The sequence below is a fragment of the Mesoplodon bidens genome (assembly GCF_964165515.1).
Source record: "Mesoplodon bidens genome assembly, chromosome: 4".
NCBI classification, from domain to species: domain Eukaryota; kingdom Metazoa; phylum Chordata; class Mammalia; order Artiodactyla; family Ziphiidae; genus Mesoplodon; species Mesoplodon bidens.
The window spans coordinates 115164945-115187341 of record NC_138160.1 but is presented as its reverse complement, the minus strand read 5'-3'; the positions used below and the strand labels follow the sequence as shown (position 1 = coordinate 115187341).

Below are 22397 nucleotides of genomic sequence, written 5' to 3'. Positions count from 1 at the left end.
GTAAATTTGAACTTACAAGCAAAAATTACAATATTGGGAAATTTGTATCTGCCACCATGAGCTTGAAATCTTCTCAGTACTTAAAAACCTTCTGTTGATATCAGCAGTGATATTAAGGAATGTGATCTTCTGATTGTACCATGAAAGGAGTTTGCATTTGGAAGACTGGGAGATCTGTATAACTCAGTGAACCACTGTTTTCCAAATGACCAATGAGTGATTATACCAAATCATGCATGGCTAAAAGATCCATCGAAATAATGGATAAAAAAATAAGATAGACTATTAAGGAAATTAGCCCTTTGCCTATGTTGTGAGTTACAAGTCATGTTTCCCTAGCTTATCATTTCTACTTGGACTTGATTTATGGTGGGTTTTTTTTTTAATGCAGACTTTTAATTTATTTTTTATTTTATTTATTTTTTAACATCTTTATTGGAGTATAATTGCTTTACAATGTTTTGTTAGTTTCTGCTGTATAACAAAGAGAATCAGCTATATATATATATATATATATATATATCCCCATATCCCCTCCCTATCCCACCCCTCTAGGTGGTCACAAAGCGCCGAGCTGATCTCCCTGTGCTATGCAGCTGCTTCCCACTAGCTCTCTATTTTACGTTTGGTAGTGTATATATGTCAATGCTACCCTCTCACTTCATCCCAGCTTACCCTTCCCCCTCCCCGGGTCCTCAAGTCCATTCTCTACATCTGCGTCTTTATTCCTGTCCTAATGCAGACTTTTTAAATGTAAAATAAAATTTAAGAATTCTGCTCATTCCCCCCCAAAATAAGATAGATTAATAAATCCATTCAAAATAATAAAAAGGTAGATTAACGGATTTTTATGTTACCAAATTCAAAAATTTATCCATTGGTTTCAGATTCTACATTGCTATTAACCTTTAAGAAACTACTACTTTTTGGGGTTTGGTATGGTATCAAAGAAGAACATCCAGAATTATCTGAAAAGGATATTAAAGTCTTCTATCTTTTCCCAAACACATATCTGGTTTTTTTTATGTAGGCTGGATTTTTTTATACTTAAAACAATAGATAGCAACGACCAAATACAGGAGACATGAGAATCTAGCTGTCTTCTGTTAAACCAGGCATTAAAGAAATGTGCAAAGCTGCAAGGCAGTGGCACTCTTCTCACTAAATTTTGTTTGTTTGGAGAATATAGTTATTTTTTATACAAATACATTATTTATATTAACGTGTAACTTGTTTACATATTAACATTTAAAAATGAATAAATTGATATTTAAGATCTTTCTGTTTTAATTTCTAATAGAACAAATACTGACAGATATAACCCACATAAACAAGAGCTCTTTGCAGTCCTCAATAATTTAAGAAGATAAAGGTGTTTTGAATTCAAATAGTTTGAGAACTGCTGTTGTAGAATACCTGGTTAAATGTTCATAAAGGACCATTAAGTTTAAAAAACAGGTGACAAGCCCTAAATGCAATAGGAACCCAAACACATTTAATATTAAGTAGATATGGATACAAGGGCTGAAAGGGAGGAAGTGGTTCTCTCCCAGTGGTATACTTAGGGTGATTTTTTTTGAGCATTTTTATTTTCCAAGTTTTATGTAGTGAGCATGCATTTATTTTGCATTTGGAGGAAAAAAAGCTGGTGGAACCCTCTGAGCCAGATTAGGGGAGAGTGCATGTCACCGAGGTGGAAGAACAGGGCACATAAGTTAGAGGGGAAGAGAAAGGGGGGTGGAGCCTTTTGGAGAGAGGGCATCTTGAACCGCTCCCAGGGACAATATTCCTAGTGAGTTCTATGAGAATGGCACACTGTGGTGGGGTGGGGGGGGAGTGTGAGGGGGGATGGCACTAAGACCACCTCTTGGAGGGGTATAGACTCTAACCCAAGGACAACAGTGCATGACTCAGTGGGGACAAAAAGACCCATTCTGAATGGCCGGGGAGGATGCGGAGAATAAATGCTGGGCGCAGAGGAAACCAAGCCCCTAGAAGGGCTCTCTTCAGAACTGAGCCATAAGAACTCAGGTCCCAGATGAACTTGGATTTGAACTCCAGCGCCAGCCTACCTGCTCTGTGATCTCCAGCATATTTCTTAGCTTTCTGAATCTATAGTGTCTTCATCTGTAAACTGGGGATAGAAATGTCCCAGAAATAGTGTGCCTGCTAGGGCTGAAGTGAAATGAAAATGATGGGATTCATGTGATTTGACACATAGTGAGTGTGCAATAAGATGGAAAAAAAACCCCAGCCTTGTAGGCATGACCCACTTCCATGTCACCAGGGAAATCAACTTAGTCAGGAACCAAAGCTGGGGTGGAGGAGAGTGAATTACTTCTTGGCACCCTAGCGTTGCAGATTGGGATCTCTTAGACAATCATGCTCTGTGTCTGGTCTTAGCCATCACTAAGGGCCTGGGGAAGAGGAAGCCTCAGGTCTGTAAACAGCCAGGGCACCAGCAGGCTGCAGGCATCTCCCCCTCTCCACACATGCCTGGCCTTCCCTACAGCCCAGCTATTCTCTCTTGTTAAGGTTTCTAGGAGTACTGCTTATGTTTCGGACCAGTTTTCTGGTCTGAAAGGGGTTTTCTCCTGGAAGGAGCCTGGTCCACAGCAGGTGCTCAGCAAGTATTTGTTGAGTGAATTATTGAAGTCTGGCATCCTCCCGACTTGCTGTGGCCTACAGAAGCCTCACTTGGTGGCTGGCCCCTGCAGAACTGAGGGACCTCCCTAAGAAGCAGGGAAGGACAGAGCAATTGGGGTGGGGGGTGATCTCTGTCCCTTTCCAGACACCTCTCTGCAGCTTCCCTGGGGGAGTCCTCACACATCCTTAATGCTTTGTTTTTGGACCCAAAGAAATATCATTTCTCCAGTTTCACCTCCTGTAATTTTCCCCTTCACTCATTCCACTTTAGCCTCACACTCACTCTTCCTTTCTTAAAAATTGAGATATTATTGACATATAATATTGTGTGTTTAAGGTGTACAACCTGTTGATTTGATATATTTATATATTGCCATATGACTACCACCTTAGCACTAGTTAACACCTCTATCATGTCACACATTGCCTTTTTTAATGGTAAGAACACACTCACTATACCTTGACGATTTCAGAGACGCTTCTGCCTCAGGGTCTTTGCATTTGCCCTCCTGCTGCTTGGAATACTCTTCCCCCAGATATCCACTTGGCTTGCTCCCTCAATTCATTCACATCTTTGCTTAAATGTCACCTTCTCAGGGAGGCCTTGTCTAAAGTTTGAAACCGCACCCCAACTCATACCTCCTATCCCCCTTCCTTGTTTTGTTACTGAGCCCAAGCTTGTACTCCTTGCTGCAGGACAGGCCAATAAATCAAGAGACGAGTTGTTGGGCCAAGGAATCATGACTTTATTCAGAAAGCCAGCAAACCAAGAAGACAGTGGACTTGTGCCCCAGAGAACCATCTTGCCTGAGTTAGAATTCAGGCTTCTTTTATACTAAAAGGGGAGGGAGTAAAGTCAAACATTTGCTGGTTCTGGTCAGCCTCTGGAGGGGATGTGTTAATTTCTTCCTCCCAGCAGTCATTCACAGGTGGGCCTGGTCAGGATGGTTCCTGAGAGCTAACCAAAGGTATTTTAGCTTCACGCTTATTACCTGGGAGGCAGGGTTCGCAGAGATGGGCCATTATATATAATTTAAGCTTATAGGAAACACCCTTTTAGTGATTAACTTGTAGTAGGATACAAAATTTCTTCCCTATTACAGCTTTATTTTCCTCTATAGCATTTACACCATCTGGCACATCATCTCTTTTGCCTATAACCTTTATTTCCCTACTACACGGGAAACTTCAGGAGGTCAGGGATTTTTGCCTGTTCTGTTCACTGCTTCATCTTCATCACCCAAATTGGTGCATGGCACAAAGTATGACCACAGTAGTTAATTGAATTAATGGATGTGTGAATGGCATGTATTGGACGCTGCTTTGCAAACTTAAAGTATAGTGTAAAGCATCATGGTGAGGGGAGGAGGATACCACCAGCTGCTACAGGGGCAGCCTGAGGGAAGGGAGGGGTCTTTAGTGACTCATAATCTCCCGTTACCAACTCCAGCAGCCACAGAACAACTCTGCGGAGGGTTTGTATTGTTATCTAAAGTTGGTCCACAGCTGGGTGCTCAGGTGGCTTCCCCCTCCACACTTTGGTGGAGGGAGAGGAGAGAAGGAGAGGGAAGGCCCCTATTTAAGTCCTTGGGATGGGTCACTAACGCCTTCAGGCCAAAAACCAATTTAGGAATACAAGATAAGTTTTGCATCGGCCCCTTCTTCTGCTTGTCTGCAGTTTAAAAAAAAATGTGTGTGATGATAAAGAATCACTGTTTATATTAGTAAATCTCAACTTGGGTCCAAGAATGAACATTTGCTGAGTCGAAGTAAACACCTTCCATGCAACAAAGCAGATCCAGACTTCTCGGGGTCACTATGAAGAACCCCAGGGGTGCACAGTAGCTGGTCGTGGGGAAGACCAGGTTTGATGGGGGCTTGTGTCTAAAGACAGCGGGAGGTTCTGAGGTGCGCGGGAGGTTTGCACTGGTTGGGGAGGGAAAAGTGCTTGCTGGTAACAGCAGTCCTTCCTCCCTCCCTGCGTTAATGGGAAGGCTTCTAGGGATGGGCAGCAAAAGCCCCCCTCAGTAGGCGCTCAGTAAGTGTCACTCGAGACGCAAGGCTGGGACGCGCGCTGGAGAAGCGCCTCTGCCGGGGTCCCGACCCTTTCCCAGGACTTAGCTCAGGGCGAGGCCCCGGCTCGGGCGGGACCCAGCGTTCGGTGTCCTGGCGGGCTGACCGAGGGCTGAGGGCCAGAGCCAGGGCCGCGATGCGGCCAGGGGACTGACCCACCGACGTCCAGGCGGTACAGTGCGGAGGGTCCCGCGCGCGCGCAGCCGCGGGCTTGGGGTCAAGGCCGGGGCGCCCGGGTGGCGCGGGAGGGGTGGCCGGACGCGCGGGTACGGGATGGGATGTGACGAGCGGCGCGCTGTGCATTGTGGGAATCCCGGGGCCGCGGCTACTGGTTCCAGTTCACTCAGCAGCGGAGCCGGGCGGAGGGGGCGAGCGCGGGGCGCGCGGGCGGGAAGCGAGGAGGCGGGCGGGCCAGCCAGGAGCGCGTAGAGAAAAGGCGCGAGCGGCCGTGAGGGCACAGGCCAGACACCTTGCTGCTGCCGCCGCCGCCGAGCCGCCCCGTAAGTGCCGCACGGGCCCCCTCGCCGCGCGCCCCGTCCCCGCCGCCCGGGTCCGGCCGCCTAGCTCTTCCGGCCGAGGGTGCCTGGGAGCCTCCGGGCCTGGCGCGTACCGGGCGGCGCACGGCCGCACTCGGGCCGCCGGGCTCAGTGCGGCCCACGCCGGGGCCTCGTGCGCGCACGGCGCCCTTCCAGGCCCTGCCCCGGCCGCGCGGGAGTCCCTCTGGTTTTGTTCAAAAAGCAAACCCGGAAGCCAACTTCTCTTAGAACCGCGTCCTCCTGCCTGCGCCTGGGCGCTTTTGTGGGCAGGAGACAGCCCTGGCCCGTCCCCCGGCGACCCTTCCCCGGGCGGGCGGGCTGGACTCGAGGCCGCGGGAGGCGGCGGGGAGCTGGCCGGCCGGCCTGGGCCTGGACGCCCTGGAGCTGTTGTGCGCGGAGTTGTACTTGGTGAGGCGCCCGTCCGCCGGCGAGTTGCCGGCCCCGGCACAATAAGTGGGGCCCGAGCCCCAGGTGGCCGTGGTGTAGGCGTCTGGCTGGTATCTGTTGGGAGGGTGGGGTGGGGGGTTGGGGGATACTTGCGGGACTGCAACCAGGCAGCGGCGGGGTGGGGTTTGTCCAGGGACTGCCTGGAGAGGGGCCACGGGAACCCCCGCTGCTTTCGCTCGTCTTCTGACCGGCCTTTTGTTTGCTTTGTGGTTGGGAGTTTTTTTTTTTTAAGGTAACTCCGGAAGGCTGGAAGGCTGTAGGTTCCTAGGGTGGAGAAGGCCGGGAGGGAAGAGACTCGCTGGGGGTGGGGTGGAGTGAGGAGGTGAGTGTGCAGGATGCTGATGGCCATGCCACCTGACAACAGGTGTGCGGAATGGCGCGCCCTATGTCCACTCCTGCAGGAACCACAGATCACTCAAGGATCTTGTCAGTAGATTGCTTGGAAGGTTCTTTTAGACAAGATGTTAGGGAAAAATATTCCTGAGTTTGAAAGTAAGAGACTTATGTATTGATACAAACAGCTGAGACAAGCCTTAAATTCAATGATTACAATTACCACGAAGTCCTTGTAAGACTTTAATGATCCAATAAACAGCATATAAGAAAAGACAATTAGAGGGGCACTCCTGCTAGCTTGTCTCTTTCTTCTACCCTTGTGGTTTGAGGTTTTATCATTAAAGAGGGGGGGAAAGTGCTTTGTTACAAGGCTTCCTGGTCTAGGGACTCGGAATTTTGAACAGTTTTAGGTTTGAGTGGGAGACTCTAGTTGTGAATTAGATGGAATCCATGTACTCCAGGCCACGTTTCGGTTACTAGTCTGCTTTCAGAGGAGTTATTAGCTCTGAAATGGACACCTCATGCCTGCAACTGGAATTAATACCCCTTGTACACAACTAACCAAAGCTGGGCAGTAGCATTTCAGTCTTGCACAAGAGGCTACCCGATGAAGATAAATGTGCTTTTCAACCTATTTTTCTTTCTTTTTTTAAATCCTCAAGACTTTAAATTTTTTTTTACTCTAGTTTTAGGAGGAGAGTGGGAAATCTTTCCACTTTGTTAATGTTTTAATCTCTTACCATTGTTAATGCTGATCCCTAGATAAAGGCGTTTAGTAGGAGGGAAGGAGTTAAAGTATGTGAAAATTGTTTGAGGCAGGGAGGGCCTTTAGAATGAGGAAGGGATGGCTCACATTTTATCAAACTTTAATAAGAGTTGCCTGGAACATCACACTTGACACTCTACACTTTACACAACTATGAGTCACTGGCTTGGTCTATACCAAATGGGCCGGGGTCAGGGAGGGGTACGTCTCAATCTGCCATTTATTCTGGTCCTCCAGAAAGCAGATCTCTGGAAGATCCCTCATCCCTTCCTTCCAAGAGAGACTTGGACTACATACATGTATTCTCAGACCTGCCTCTAATAGCTTCAGAGTTAATGCTGCCCCAAGCCATTTAAAGGAGCTTTATTTAAATAAACAGAAGCATAAACTGAAAACCCAACCTGACAGAACCCAACAATAATCTATATATGGTGTTCATCAGAATTTCAGCAGCCTCTAGCTCTCATTTGAGTGTGCCTTTGGGTTTATGTCAGCTTTTTCAGAGCCCCATTCTTGGCACATGGACTGGGAAGGGGCAGGGCTCAGTGGGGCCCATACCTGTCTTATGGGTCCTTCCCGAGTTCTGTAGGTTTAGAAATACATTGGGCCCCACCTCAGCTCTTATGAGTGAGCCCAAGTGGGTCAGCTCTTCATTCCAATGAGTTGTATAGCTTGTTAACTTGCATCAAGCCTTCCAGATCAGTGTCTTGCAGCTTTCAGTAAATATTTCTTGAGAATCATTTTCTTGAGGGTCAGGCACTAGGGACAGAACCTGATCAAGAAATGTCCAGTCTTACCATGTCCCCTCACCTCCCAGGAGGTGAGGGGGCTGGAGGTTGAATCAATCACCAGTGGCCAGTAATTTGGTCAGTCGTGCCTCCTATGTAATGAAGCCTCCATAAAACCCCCAAAGGATAGGGTTCAGAGAGCATCCAGGTTGCTGAACAAGTGGAGATTTGGAGAGAGTGGCACACTTGGAGAGGGCATGGAAGCTCCATGCCCTTCCCCAGACCTTACCCTATGTATCTCTTCCATCGGGCTGTTCCAAGTTATATCCTTTTATAATAAGCTGGTAATCTAGTAAAGAAGGAAAAAAAAAAAAGAAATGTCCAGTTCTTATCCTTGGGAAGCTGATACGAGGAGGAGAAGGCAGGCAAGCAGCCATTGCAGGGTCAGTACAGGAGGCCACAGTAGATCCCATAGCAGCTCCCAGACAGTAGCCTATTCAGGAGCAAGCCCTTACCAGGCACGGAAAGGCCAAGTAAGAGTTGGCTGGGCAAAGGAGGGCAGGTGGGGACAAGCGTTTGAGACCTGCCCCACATGTGCAGAGTCTGAGAACAATGAGAACAGAGGTCATATGGGGGAACTGCCAGAGTGCTCAGGATGGCTGGATTCTAGAGGGGAGTCAGGTGAAGCCAGAGGGCCAAACAGACCAAATCACAGAGGATCCTGATCAGAAACACACTGAAGGATTTAAACTTCTTCCTAAGAGCAGTAACAAGCCTTTGAAGGCTCTGAGTAGGAGGAAGATGTGGTCAGATGTCCTTTATTGGGAATGCTTCATCAGTTTAGCAAACATTGAATAGCTTCTAGATGCCAAGCCTCACCAGGGTCTTGCCCTACTGAAGCTCACATTTTCCTCTGATGGCCTTCCATTGGAGTGATTCTCTCTGAGTTTCGCACAACCTTTAAAAGGGAGAGGAGGTTTGACGGAAAATGTCCTTATGAAGCAGGCAGACAGTGCCTTACTGCTGGTGAAGAATAGTGCTGGTTCCTGTAGTGTCACTCAGGAAGCACACCATGGAGTGGGTTTGCAGGGGTGAAATTTTAATCGCACACTAGCTTCCTGCTAACTGTTCCTGCTTGTAGTGAGTAACACTTGTGTTCAGCTTTTGTTTTTTTCCCGCCATTAAAAACCTAACACACGAGGAGAGTAGTATCTGCTGGAACAAAATGTGTGGTTTAGGGTTTACTTACTGTCTCAATTTATCCTTCTCTCCCTGTTTGCAGTCCCTTGGTTCACTGAGGGTGGACTGTACGTTCTTTAATCATCCGCCGCATTTTATGGTGTAGTGTTTTATGAATGGAGAGAGATGTTTTTCCTGATTGGCCAGAGTACCAGACCAAGTCTCTGTTCTGAGCCAATCAGGGTGCAGCTTGTGAACCCCTGCTCTGTGAGTGATAGCTGTGTAGTATATCCACATGCCTCTGGGGACATGACAGCAACGACACGGTTAATCATTTGGTACGATGGGAGTAAACGGAAGAGAATGCAGTAAACAGGATTAGTGTCCTGCGCTTCAGAATTAAGTGTCTCAGTTTTGCCTTTGTGATTGGAGTTGATGGGAAGGTGACAAATGCATGTGGACATGTGGGCATTTATCCAGCTGCAGGGAATGGATGGGGCAGTCCTCGCTCTGTAACAGCGACTTGAGCGCTGATAGCTCAGATTCCTCCATCCTCGGGTGCTGGAGATAGGGCTGTCTGACTTGCAGCCCCCCAGCCGTTCTAATCAATATTTTGCTCAAGATCAATATGCACACATTCATTGCTTAGGTAGTAAAAGACTTCACCATTGACCATTCCAATGGTTTTGTGAGTGTCCTGATTATTTAAGTTTTCTATGCTGTATCTTTTACAGAGGTCAGTGTCTTACAGATACGAGGAAGGTCAGTACTTTCCTCTGGTCTGTGTTATGGTGCCCATCTTAGGGCAGGAAGAGAGATTGCTGGAGCCATAGAATGGTCAGGGAGTCAGAAGGCCTCTGCAGGCTCCAGCCTCAGCCATCAGGGAAATTGCAGTGTTCCCTTTGGGAATCCCCAAGGTAGCTCCACAAGCTCCCTGAATTTTGAGGGTCTGGGCTCCCACACTAATGGTCCCAAAGAAGGTCCCGGACTGGTGTCTTACTTGCCACATCTCTGAGTCCTGTGGCCTTTGGAAATGCTGCCGTCATTTTTGTCAGGAGAACCCCATCCACTGTAACTAATCAGTCCCAACCCAGCCAGCATTTGAGGGCCTCTCAGGAACGTGGCAGGGTGGTAGGTTCTTAGAGATACAGTGGTGAGCAGAGCAGCCTGGTGCATCCCGTCAAGACACACAGGGAAATAGGCAGTGGTGATACAGTGTAACAAGTGCTAAGAGTGGGATAGTTGGCTTTAGAATGTTTATATAAGTTGGATCCGGAGTGGCAATCATGTTGGAGGGAGGGGCTAGAAACTACACTTGCAAAGCACTTTATATAAGACTGAGAATAGCAGTTGAACATATTTCCATGGTGGCTGAGGTGCATTATAAGGGATTTTTCTCTGGGCTCAGGGGCCACCGCAGGAGCGTCTACTGAGGAAACAGTGATTCAGCCTGATGGAGCCCTCATTGCTGGAAATAGGGAGAGATGAGCCGGAGGTCAGTGGGACCTTGCCTGTAAAGCTAGAGTCTGGGCGTGGGGCTGCCCCACACTAGACTGGGATTGGGGGCCACACAGTACAGCCACTGCAGGAATGGGTCTCCATCGCCAGAGGACATGTTGGGACCACTAGGTAGGATTGCCCCAGACTGAGGGCTGGAGAGAGTGTGCCAGACTGAACGAGTGGCATGTGCTGAAGGGTGGAAGTGAGAATGAAGGTGGTTTGTGGCTCACTGAGGAACCAGTAAGCATGCCCTGTTGGTGAGGAATAGAACGGTGTGGTAGGGTGGCCGTTTACCCTCCTGAACTCTGTTGCCCCTCCTCCTTGTTTTCGTGTCTGTCTTATTCATGGAATCCTCACAGGCAGGCTTCTCATTTGTCCTGTGCTTTGAGGACAGATCACGTTGTCGCGGTCTCATCTCGATCGCTGGGGGGCTTGTCATCAAAGACCTGCTTCTCACTCGAGCCTGGCTCTTCCCTCTACAGCCCCCTCTGCCAGGGTGTCTCTGTGTGAACTTTGGGTTTCTGCAAACACGGCTCATGTCTATTGTGAATGATTGATTGTCGGAGGAGTAGCAGAGATAAAGACCACAGAGATCCCTTTAGGACCAACCACAGAATTTTCACTTCCTGGCCTGATAACAGTCAAAAAGACCGCCAAGCTAATGTTCAGTAACGAACAGATGCCAGGGTTGCCTGAAGACCTATCACTGTCTTCAAAGCCTGTGGGGCCTTCTGCAGGGCTGAGGGCTTCTGGTTTGCTGAACAGGGTGCCCCCCTGCTGGACGAGTCCAGGAAGGAAGGACACAGCTTTGTTAGTTCGATAAGGTATTGTTGCTGTTTCTCCTGTGGGCAAGCTCAGTGCCCTGAAGAGAAGGTGAATGCAGAAGAAGCCACTTTCTCCATGACGTAGGACTGTCCGTCTCTCAGAAAAGGCTAGATGCAGGACATGGGTCAAAGTAGGCTTTGACTGGTCACTCAGACCCTGGTTTCAGGGTCAGCTTTCAAGTTGGTTTGTCAGGTTACAGAGACTGGCTGTTTCCTCTTTTCTTCGGAGCACATAGCTGGAGGACATTTCCCAATCTCTCTTGCAATTAGGTGTGGCCACGTGACCACATTCTAGTCGGTGGATCACAGTCAGGGGTGATGTGCCCCACTTCCAGGCCTGGCCTCTGAAAGCCCCCATGTGTTGTCCTCCATGGCCCTTTCCCTCCAGTAGTAAACCCTGAATTGTGCATTGAAGGGTGGGAGGAGTCTGGATCCACAAATCATCCTGCAGAGAAGCACCAGCCAGTCATGGAAGCCACTTTGGACTTTTCACAAGTGAGAAATAAGCTGTTGGGGGGGGGCTTATTTGTTACAGCAGCTAACCTAGGATGCATAGGCTTTCAGTGGTGGGGCTGTGACTTGAATCAGGTCAGTCTGACTTTGGAATTCAAGTTATTAACCACGGTGCTCAACAGCCACTTCTGTCACAGCCACTCTCTCCCCCCACGTTGGTGCCTGGCCATAGCTGCCCGCATCCCATAGACCTCTGAAGAGCAGGATGGACCCAGCATGTTCGTTGATTGGTTGATCTGGAGATTGCACATCATTTTCCAAATGACGTTTTAAAAATCACCACAGGTTACTGGATGTCATGAGGCTGCATGGCTCAGTCAGAATTCTTCCAGAGCTTTGGCTGCAGCTTGGGGATTTATAGTTAGAAGTGCAGGAAGAACATGAGGAGGGGTGAGGAACAGAATCCCTTCAGGACAGGCCCCTTGGGGAGGGGATGAAAACTCGGGCTGCTCTATCAGAGAGGAGCCTGACTCCAAATAAGACGTGAAGATGTTCTTCTATCAGCAGAGTGGCCGTGATGTTTAAGGTCTTTCCTGGCACCTGGGGAGCTACAGATGAGTTGACTACAGCACCTGGCATGGAGTAGCTCCAGGTTGAGTCGAGTTGGGGAGGCAGGCACACAGATATGTGCCAGGGTATGTTCTGTGGGAACACAGAGCAGTGAGCAATTCCACGGTCAGGACCGAGGAGAGGGGTTGTGTGAGCATCAGTTCAGCAGGGTGGTAAGAGGACAAAGGGTGTTTCAGGCAGGGGAAGCACCATGTATAAAAACATTCTGGACACAGCTTCACAGGTCAGGAATTCAGGGGCAGCCTGGGCAGGGGTGGCAGGAAGCAGTGCTGCAGAAGTAGTTGAAGGATGCTGTTTGTGACTGGCTCAGGGTGATGGGGAACCAGCAAAGTGGGCAGAGATCCTCTGGTGTCCATGGAGAGAGACTGGTGCTGGGGAGAACAGGTGAGAAATAGTGGGAGCTGAACCAAGGCAGAGAGGGCAAAGAGAAGGGAAGAGGCTTGAGAAGTTAGGGAAGCCTCCGTTGAACCTCACTAATGACTGGGAGCTGTGGTGGTGGGCAGAGAAACGGGGACAGGGTGGCTCCCGCCTGGCAGCTTGATGCATGGTTTTGCCACCGCTGGGGCTGAGAAACACAGAGAAGTTCACCTGCCTGTGAGACTTAACAAGTGGGCCCTGCCGCAGGCAGTTAGAACAGAGCTCTGGGGCTCAGCAACCAGGTGTGCACCGGGTTAGGGACCCGGGAGTCACCAGCATGTCGACTAAGACTCTTGACTCAAGTCAGAGGGAAATCAGGTCCCTCAATGGTAATGGCTCCTCTCTGGGACAGGACATTGTCCCATTCCCACAAAGGCAGCCCCAAACATACCCAGACAGGTCCGCCTGTAGACAGCTGGAGTCTGTGCTCCAATAAGAACAGGCTTCTCCTTCTGGAAGCGGGGAAGCATTCAGATGTAAAAGCTCTTAGTCCAAAGGAATGGGGTTGGTCTGTGAAACACATTTGCATTCAAGCAGAAGACTGCTAGGAGCCCAGTTACAGCTTTTCCCTGCAAACACACATGCACACGTGTACACATACCATTTCCTGCTCTGGGTGAGCATGGGCACCTGTTTGCAGGGAATGTTTTAAAGTAGAGCTCATTACAGAAGAAATGGAGCCAACTAATTGTTTCAGAAAAACCAGACCCTTCTGGGACTCTCTTTAGCACTCAGTGATCAATTAAGACTTGGTGCCCCCCTTGACAGGGTGAAATACAGGGTTCTCATCACAGAGGGCTTGAGCCCCCTTAATTCTGGTGAGCCAGTCAGCACAGCCGCCCCAGAGTGTCCAGGAATTCTGCTCTCTGCTGTTTTGGCCATCTCTCTGTCAGGCAGGTGATCTGAGATGATCTTGGGGGGTCATACTGATGTTAGGTATAGACCATGCATATCTTGAATGTAGGGTCGGGTGTCAGAGTAACAAGGACTCCTAACTTTGTGGCTTCCATTGTCATAGACACATGGACTGTGGCAGCTGGAGGGGCCCACACACCGTGGAACCTGACCTCAGTTTATGAGAAGATGAGAGACCTGCCCATTTTATTCAGTGGTCTGAGCATCAGTGACTTCTAGGGAAGGCTTGTCTGACGCCCCAGAACAGGCTGAGGGCTCTGCATAGCCCCTCTCCCAGCACCCTGCACTGGCCTTTCACAGTTACCATTTAAATGACTATCAGGTTATTTATTGTTTCTCTTCCTCAGCAGCTCTGGGAGAACAGGAACCACATCTGTCTCGTGCACTGCTGTCTCCATTCCCCATCATAATTCCTGAAGTAAATGCATGAATGACTTGAACGTTCTTAGTAAACATTTGTGACCTTACTGTGTGGTGCTACACTAGGAATACAGTTGGGAGCAGCCCTCTGAGACCTTGCAGTGTGATGGGAGAGACGGTGGGGTGGGGCGGGGGCGTGTGCATGTCAATGCTGTGGTGTGAAGCACATAGGAGCCCAGAGGATGGAGCACTCAGGGAGGGGTTGGCAGAGGGCACAAAAGCATGAAGGATAAAGGAGGTCCTGGCTAACAGGCACAGCCACTGTGGAGGAGGGCATCTGGGGGGACTGCCTGTGTTTGCGTTTAGACCTAAGGAAGCACAGGTAAAACTAGATGGGTGTGCCAGGCGTAGATTTCTAGGGCGTTTCGTGACAGTCCAAGGGTCCTGATTTTATCTTGGGAATTGTGGCAGCAGGGAAAACTTCAAGACCTGGGCCATGGCGTATTCAGATGTGTGTGTACGGAGATAGCCCAGCCAGTGGAGGGCAGGTAGATTAGAGTGTGGCCTGTGGTGAGAAGATCTTTTCAGGAGATGTTTGTGATCGTTTGGTTAAGATAGTGGTGACCTGGATCCAGGCACAGTCGGGGTGGAAAAGAGAGGACTCCACAGTAGGTGTTGAAGAGGGGGGGGATCCTTCAGACTGAGGGGCATTTTGGATGGGGGGTGTGGGGACCAAGGAAGGAAGAACTCTCCTCCCTCTTCTCTAAGGACAGGCCTGTCTAGCAGTCTGCAAGTGCTCAGAGGGCCTCTTACTCCAACCTGGCTGCCCACTGAACTCCTGTGAGCTGTTCTTGCCTCTCACAGATAAAGAACCTTAAGGTAGAGGTGCTGCTTTCATCAGAGGACCTAGGTATATGCCTTACATCGTCATTCTAGGGGCAGGTGACATAGTTTTCTTTTCTTTTATGAAGGCTTCAGCAAATTTATCAGCCCTGGTCTCACGTGTATGAAAATACAATTATTAAACAAGCATATGGATTGTAGCCAAGAAATCCCATTTTCTTTTACATCATGTGGCATAAAGGCGAGGCAGTTAAGAGCAGTCATTGTCAGAGTAACGTTTATATGGAAGTGGCCGATAAAATTGATGTCATGGTATAAAATGTGAAAAGCGAAGCCGTTCTCTTTTCCAGGGCTGAAGCACACTGGCAGAATGCAGAAACTGGGCTCGTGGGGCTCAGCGGCTGCAGGCAGTGGCATCTGCTGGCGCAACCCATTTCTTCCAGGGGCCAGAGGCATGGGGAAAGGGGAGATGCCCTGTCCCCAGTAATCCTGACCTGTGTGTCTCTTGCTTCCACAGTGTGTTTACTGATCCATCTCCAGGGCCACCGCCATGTCCAGCCGGGGTGGGAAGAAGAAGTCCACCAAAACCTCCCGGTCCGCCAAGGCAGGAGTCATCTTCCCTGTGGGCCGGATGCTGCGGTACATCAAGAAAGGCCACCCCAAGTACAGGATCGGAGTGGGCGCGCCTGTGTACATGGCTGCCGTCCTGGAGTACCTGACAGGTGAGTGTGCCTGAGTCACTGCAGACACCACAGCTTTCCAAGGATTGGTAGGACCTTGTTCATTTCTTTTATTTTGAAATTTTTCAAACCTACAGAAAAGTTACGAGAACAGTACAGTGAACATTTTTACCGAGATTCAACAGTTGTTAACATGTTGCCCCACTTGCTTTATCTCCGTCCACCCTGTGTGTGTGTGTGTGTGTGCGCGCGCGCGTGTGTGTGCACTTGGACGTTTCTGGAGAGCCCAGTCCAGTTGTTTTGCAGAATGTCCCTTAATCTGGGTTGGCCTAAGGCTTGGATTTAGGTTAAATGTTTTGGTAGGAGAATTCCGTAAGCGATGTTGAGTCCTTCTCTGGCATCGTGTCAGAAGGCGCCTGCTGTGGGTTTGTCCTGTCATTAGTGATCTTTGCTTTAGTGATTCGATCAAGGTGGTATCTATGCATTTCTGCACATCCTGGATCACAATCTGTCACTCATTGGCTTTAGCATTCCTTGATGATCTTACCTGGATCTGTTATCACTATGGTGGTTATAAAATAGTGATTTTTCTATTTCTGTTATTTTTTCTACATTTGTTAGTCAGCATTCTTCTGTTAAGAAAAGCTTCCCTTCTGCCCTTCCCTTCTTTTTATTTTTTGTTCTATCAGTGTTGGATTTTTAAAACTTAGTGTGTTACACGCTATCATGTCATTACTCGTTATTATGGTCACATTGTCTCAAATTTGACCTTCAAGCTGGTTTTTATGTTCTTCTGCCCCCTCTCCATCAGTTTCTGTACATTTCCTTGCTTTCCAACATAATTAGATAGTCTCATCTCCCCCTGACCTTCTCCTGCCCTAGTCTTGGAATCGGCCATCTCTTCATGGGCGTCCTTGGTCCTTTTCCCAGATATAATGTTATTGGTCTTATTGGTGGCTCCCTGGCAACTGTGGGAGGCCAGCTGGGCAGGGATACCACCCCCCATTTTTAGTAAGGAGAAAACCAACCTCTGGGCATAAAAAAATTTGCCTAGGGTCACATATAACCAGGAGGTACTTGAGAAGGGATGCACATCCTGCTCTCCTTTTGTAATGCTTTTACCACTTTTTGCTTCCATACACCATCAGGGTAGGTGGCAGGCAGGGGCAGCTGTCTCCCTAGAGCCAGAAAGGAGAGACTCAACAAGACAAGGTGCCTCTTCCAAACGGAAGTGGTCAGGCAGTAGAAGAGCTGGGTCACTTCCTGCTATCCCAGGCCTCTCAATAAGACAAGACCAAGGTTTCCCCCACAGAGAACACAGTCATGAGGGTTATAGAGGTTTTTTTGTGTTCTGTTAAACGAGTCTAGGCATAAAAAGTAATTGGGGTTATAGTTGTGAGGCCTTTGCACATATTTGGAACTTGGATCCTCTGCTTGTCAGAAACTCGTAGGTGGCATGGCTGGCAGCATGAAGTAGGCCTAATTCTTCTCACTATGCAGAGGAGGAAACGGAGGCCCAGAATTTATGTGTCACATCCAGGAAAACCATGTATAACACTGGCAGTCAGCCAGGGAGACCAGGGGAGAAGTCACTAGATAGGATCCGGAGAACATTTTTAAGGTCTGGCCCGGCAGTTTACATGCTGTGTGACCCAGAGAGAGTCACTTAACCTCTCTGGACCCCAATTTCCTTACAAATCAAATGAAGACAGCAGTCCCTGCTTCACCAACTCCAGGCTGCTATGAGAGGGGCTTTGTTTGAGTATAATGGGAAAGCTGACATGATGTGCAAACCCAGCCAGCCGGTGTTTCCTGGCTCCCGAATGCTATGATACCCCTGGCACTGGAGTGACACTGGGGTGTTCATAGACACTTTCATTAGGTCAAGTATAATAGCAGTTTCATTTCTTCTGTCAAGCTTCCTCTTTTCAGTTAGCAGGGCGTTGGTGGGGGGATACCACTGCTCCATCATATCTGAGGCAGCTACTGTCTGTGCCACACAGAAAATATGTACGTCTTCCTTGTCTGTGCCTGGCTGGCTCTGAAACTGAGTGCAATGCTCATGAGGGCCAGGTCAGCCGGTCCGTTCTCATGGGGCCAGGCACCTTGACCCTGCACCCTCCCCACCAACTGTGCCTGTCTCTGGCTGTCATAGGTGCAGTAGTGGTCCCAAAGAGGGGTTGGAATGGTCAGGGCAGCCCAGCCCTAGATCTGGCCAAGTCACTCAAGGCAAATCCTTACTCTGGCATTAGCCATGTTAACCCCTGTATATTAAAGAGTAATATATATTTTTAAATTTTACCAAGTCCTTCCAGCAGAGCTATTAGCTGAATCTGAGCCATTTCCTCTGCCTACACGCAGTGCTGAGTCACTGATGTGACTGTTGCCCAGTGCCTGCCCCCGACTGGGTACCTGGTCTGTGAGATGGGGCCTTGAGGGACGTCCTGAGCACTATACTCAATCACTGTTGGTGGTCACTTCTGTCTGGTTGCCTGATGGGACAGGGGCTGAGTTCTGGGGCCACATCCAGTGAAACATTGCTCCATTCCACCCATCAGGACAGTGCTGCACACCCACCCTCACTGCTCTCAGGCGGTGATCTGCCCTGAACCCCTTGGGCTGGGATGTGGGAGCACATGGATATTGAGAAGTCCTGGGCATCTGCCTGCTCAGAACTTTGGTTTTGGTCCCTGAGAGAGAAGTAAAGGTGGACCAGCCCGCTTTCTGCTCTTCGCTTTTGTTTCACTGAAGACCCTTTCCCACCCATTCTACATACTTACTGAGCACCTGCTGTGTGCCTGGCACCATGCTAGGCTCTGTATGAGTGCACAGGAATGATTGGGGAAGAAATGGTCTCTGCTCTGTGGAGCTCTCATAGTCTAGTCTGGGAGAAAGAACCAACCAACCCAGATGGTTACTGACTGTGCTGAGTGCTGTGGAGGCTATAAACAGGACAAAGGGACCCAGGTGATGAAGTGGCCCAGGAGGGCTTCGTTGAGGAGGAGACATCAGCTGAGACCTGGAGAAGGAGACGGTGCCAACCAGCCCTGCGAGGGCTGGGAAAGGGGCTCTGCCACCCACTCACATGCGCACAATGCACCTACTGGGTGCCAGCCTCTTCCCAGAGCTGGGAGAAGCCAGGAGAGCAGCGCTCATGCAGCTTAGGGCCGAGTCAAGGATGTGGCCCAGACATCATGCTCCAACACAAGGCATCTGAAGGAAGTACCACCCATTCCGCAGGTCCTCATTGAGAGCTACTGTGTGTCTGGTGCCGAGATATAAGCCAGAACAAGACCTCCCCCCAGCCCAAAGAGCTTTGTTCAGAGGCAGGTACAGGCAAGAAAAAGGCAGTGATGATGTAGGACCGCATGTGCTGGGAGTAGGTTTCAGAAAACATTTCCTGGAGGATGCTTGTTAACCAGTTGACCAGAGCTGCCCTGCTTGTCTAGTTGTCACCTGAAGGGCCCTATGGAGGGATTGTTTTCTTCTCTTACAGGTGGCGTACACCATTGCAGGCATGGTGATGGGGTGCCACACAATGCTCTTTTGAAACGGCTGGGCCAGGCCTCCTCCTGTGAGAAGGCCCCGGTGGAGAGATGAGGAGGGGTCTGGATGCTCAGGAGTTGTTGAGCTAGCTGCAGGGCCCACCTAGGAACAGGTAGCTCTGGAGCAGGGAGCTGACATCTCCTTGGTGGCCAGCCAGGGGCACCACTTGGAGTGCCACGATGTTCAGTAGAATCGGGTAGAGGCAGCAGAGCCAGGTGGTTAAGCGTGTGGACCTTGGTGTCAGAGCTGCCGTTTCTTCACTGTGGTCTTAGGTCACTCACATCCCCAAGCTGCAGTTTTGTTATCTGTGAAAGGGGGGTTACAGTAACTGTGTCATAGAGTTATTATGAGGTGGAAATGAGAGGATGCACGTGAAGTGCTTTTCTGTGCCTGCACAGTGTAGCTGCCCAAATGCTAACTGATAGCATAAAAGCAGAGGGAGGGGTCCCCAGTAATCCTTCTCTGGCTGCTGAGGTAACTGAGGGTTGCCCACTTCCTTTAGGGATGGCGATGGGGGCCGTCACTGCCCACTCATGCGTGGTGTCCTTTCATCAGGCACCTGTAGAACATCTTGGCTGTTTCAGGCCTACTCGCTGTGGTTTATTTCAAGCTGCCATTTGACCCCTCCTCAAGCCTGAATCACCCTCAACACCAGGGTGCCCTGTTAACCAAACTCTTCTGTCTGGTATTGAAGGCCACTTCTGTCCTGAGCTCCTGGCACACTCATGAAAACCTTGAAGGGTTTTCTGGTTAGCTAGGAGCTGATCATGCCCAGCCCTGGGCCTGTGTTAGGCCAGAGCTGAGGCCAGATCAACATTAGAGCATCTGGACAGGCAGCAGCCTGGCAGGCCAGGGGCCATTAGAGCCCAGATAGATGATCTCCTGTGAAGAGCATGTCTTTGGGGTTGAGGGACCATGCTCACTCATGAGTACTTCGTGGGTGAGTACTCCTCCTTAGGGTCTGTTCAAGGCTGGGGTGGATGTGGGAGGAGGATGTGGCCTCGCGTCTTGCTGTGAAACTTGAAGCTGGCATCTGTTTCTCCTCTTGGGTGCAGAGCCCAATCATCTGCCAAACTTAAAAGGAAAAGGCAACATCTGGAACAAACTTGAGTCTGGCGACCAGACAGCTCCTTCCACACTCCTCTGTGTGCCTGGCAGCCCTTCTGCCTCTTCCCAGAGCTCCTCCTGAGGAATGTGATGCTGTTTGCTGGTCTTCTCAGTGCCCCAGGACAGTCCATTCTCCACCCGTTGGCCCTTGACCTTCCAGCCTAGGCGATGATAGTAGCCCCACCTCTTGGGGTTGCTTTGAAGATTGATACTGCATCTTATGAATTTAGCCAGCATTCCTACCAAACACTCAATAAATGATGGATAAAAATAAGTATTATCATGGGGAAACTGAGGTAGTTTCTTTTTTTTTTTTTGGCGGTATGCGGGCCTCTTACTGTTGTGACCTCTCCCGCTGCGGAGCACAAGCTCCAGACACGCAGGCTCAACGGCCACAGCTCACGGGCCCAGCCGCTCCACGGCATGTGGGATCTTCCTGGACCGGGGCACGAACCCGTGTCACCTGCATCGGCAGGTGGACTCTCAACCACTGCGCCACCAGGGAAGCCCCTGAGGTAGTTTCTTTCAGGCATCATCTTTGTCCCCATATTACTGTGGTACTTTTTTCTTAAAGGATATTTAAAGGGAACTTGAATTTAGTTCAGCTCAGAAAGCCTCTTTGGAGTTTCTTCCCTCTGCTCAGCACAGCACTGCTCAGTGCTGGAAGGTATAGGAGACATGAAATGAGGAACACGTGACATGGCTTTTGCCCTAGTGGAACTTCCATTGATGTTGGGGACAGACAAGCCCACAGACCAGTAGGGGAATAGGGCAGGTCTAAGGGACAAGTTAAAAGCACTGGAGTCCTACAGTGGCGGTAGCAGGGGGAATGAGAAGTGTGTGGAAGAGCAAAAAGCAACCATGCTACGATTCGATAGATGCAAAGCACTCTGGGTCAACATTGCTCAGGCTGTGTTCAGCAGAACCGAGGTGTTTGGTGAAATCTAAGAGGTAGTCCACCGAAACATAGGGCTCTGTGGGTGAAATTAGGAGATGGCTAGATTCACACTCCCTCTTTTGAGATGGATATGTGAATACCTTTGTTGAGTTCCTGAGTAAAGGAACTGGTTTTAGTTTGGGAACCACCGAGAATCCGCTCTCTTTACTGCAGGACTTTTCAGAGCCTTTAATATACTGGTGTCCCATGAATCCCCAAGGGAGGGAACTGTGATATGTAGTGGTTCCCAAACTTATCAGAAAGCCTTTCAAGGAACACCTGTAAACACCTTGCACCATACCGTATGGGGACACTTATGGGTTAGGCCCACGTACGATCCGTGAGAAATGAAGAGTGCCAACTGAAGAAACAAAGCTGAAGGCCACCATGAAGGATGCATTTTGGTCTGGCTCATGGCATTGAGGCGCAGAGCTTGGCTAATAGATAAGGAGACCTAGGTGTGCCTCCTCCACACAGGGCCCAACACATTAGAAGGTGCTTCAGCATTCACACAGGGAGGCTATGACTTGGGGAAGCTGTGCAGTTATTCTGCTAAGCTGAGCCACTCATGCATTGACTCAGGGAGGGCCCACCACTCTCCAGGGCTGTGCCAGTCACTGAGATGCCAGACAAAAGTCCCTGCCCATGGGACTTACCCTGGAAGGAAGTGCCTTTGGAGTCACCCACCCAACGCCTGATGGCATCTTTTTCTTTTTCTGGTCCAGAAACCCTGTTACATAGCCTGATCACAGAGCTTATTCTGCCAACCTGCCTCCTAGGATGTAAGCCTGTTTGCAAAAATCAAATCTGTTCTCAGAGGATTTCTCGACAGTAAGGAGGATGGGAAGCACTGGCTGCCAGCTCTCAAGACTGACTGTTGACACTTTGTAATAAGTGTAGACCCCCCACTCCCCCAGGGGCCCACCATGAGAGTTCTCCTGATTTGGATACCCCAGCTCTGGTCTGTTTAAAAACCTACTGTTGTAGTATTATATTTCCACCTCTTATAGGATAAGGCCGTGGCTAGAATTTTTTTTTCTGTCTTCTTTGGCTCTAATCTACGAGATGATGAAGATATCCAGATTTGCATATTCTTAACCCCCTCCTCCTTTTCCATTTCCCCATGCCCTGTCCCTCCCCATGCCCTGTGTTTCAGACCTCGGTCTTCCCTCTCCTGTTTCTCGTCAGTGACCAGGACCTCCACACTCTTCTAGCAGGCACCTGGCATCGCTCACAGCAGGCACTCCAGTCTGAAACTGCCTGCAGGTACTTCGCTAACCATGGGGAAGTTTACAGGGCCAGCTCCTGACCTGGGGAACAAACAGGGTTCACCCAGGGCACCCTTATGGCTACTTTACAGACTGGATGAGTCCTAGCCCTTGTGCCTGACTGCATCCTGTAGTAAAACCCCAGGGAAAAGGGATGGTTGTTAAAAATACATCTTGCTATCTGGTTTTGGCTAGTAAAGTGATCA

At 49.5% G+C, this 22397-nt stretch overlaps 1 protein-coding gene across 5 annotated transcripts in view; it reads left to right on the top strand.

The window, feature by feature from the left end:
- The first annotated feature begins 5051 nt into the window (after positions 1-5051).
- The window catches only part of MACROH2A1 (macroH2A.1 histone), an 81174-nt gene continuing 63828 nt past the window's right edge, over positions 5052-22397 (top strand). For 2 of the 5 annotated variants that reach the window (XM_081231428.1, XM_081231425.1), the window contains exons 1-2: positions 5052-5219; positions 15171-15375. In XM_081231428.1, the coding sequence (XP_081087554.1) occupies positions 15204-15375 (172 nt within the window). In that variant the 5' untranslated portion in view covers positions 5052-5219; positions 15171-15203. Of the gene's footprint in view, positions 5220-5417; positions 5664-15170; positions 15376-22397 lie in introns of those variants that run through there. The other 3 variants (XM_081231429.1, XM_081231427.1, XM_081231426.1) reach the window with 2 other exon arrangements.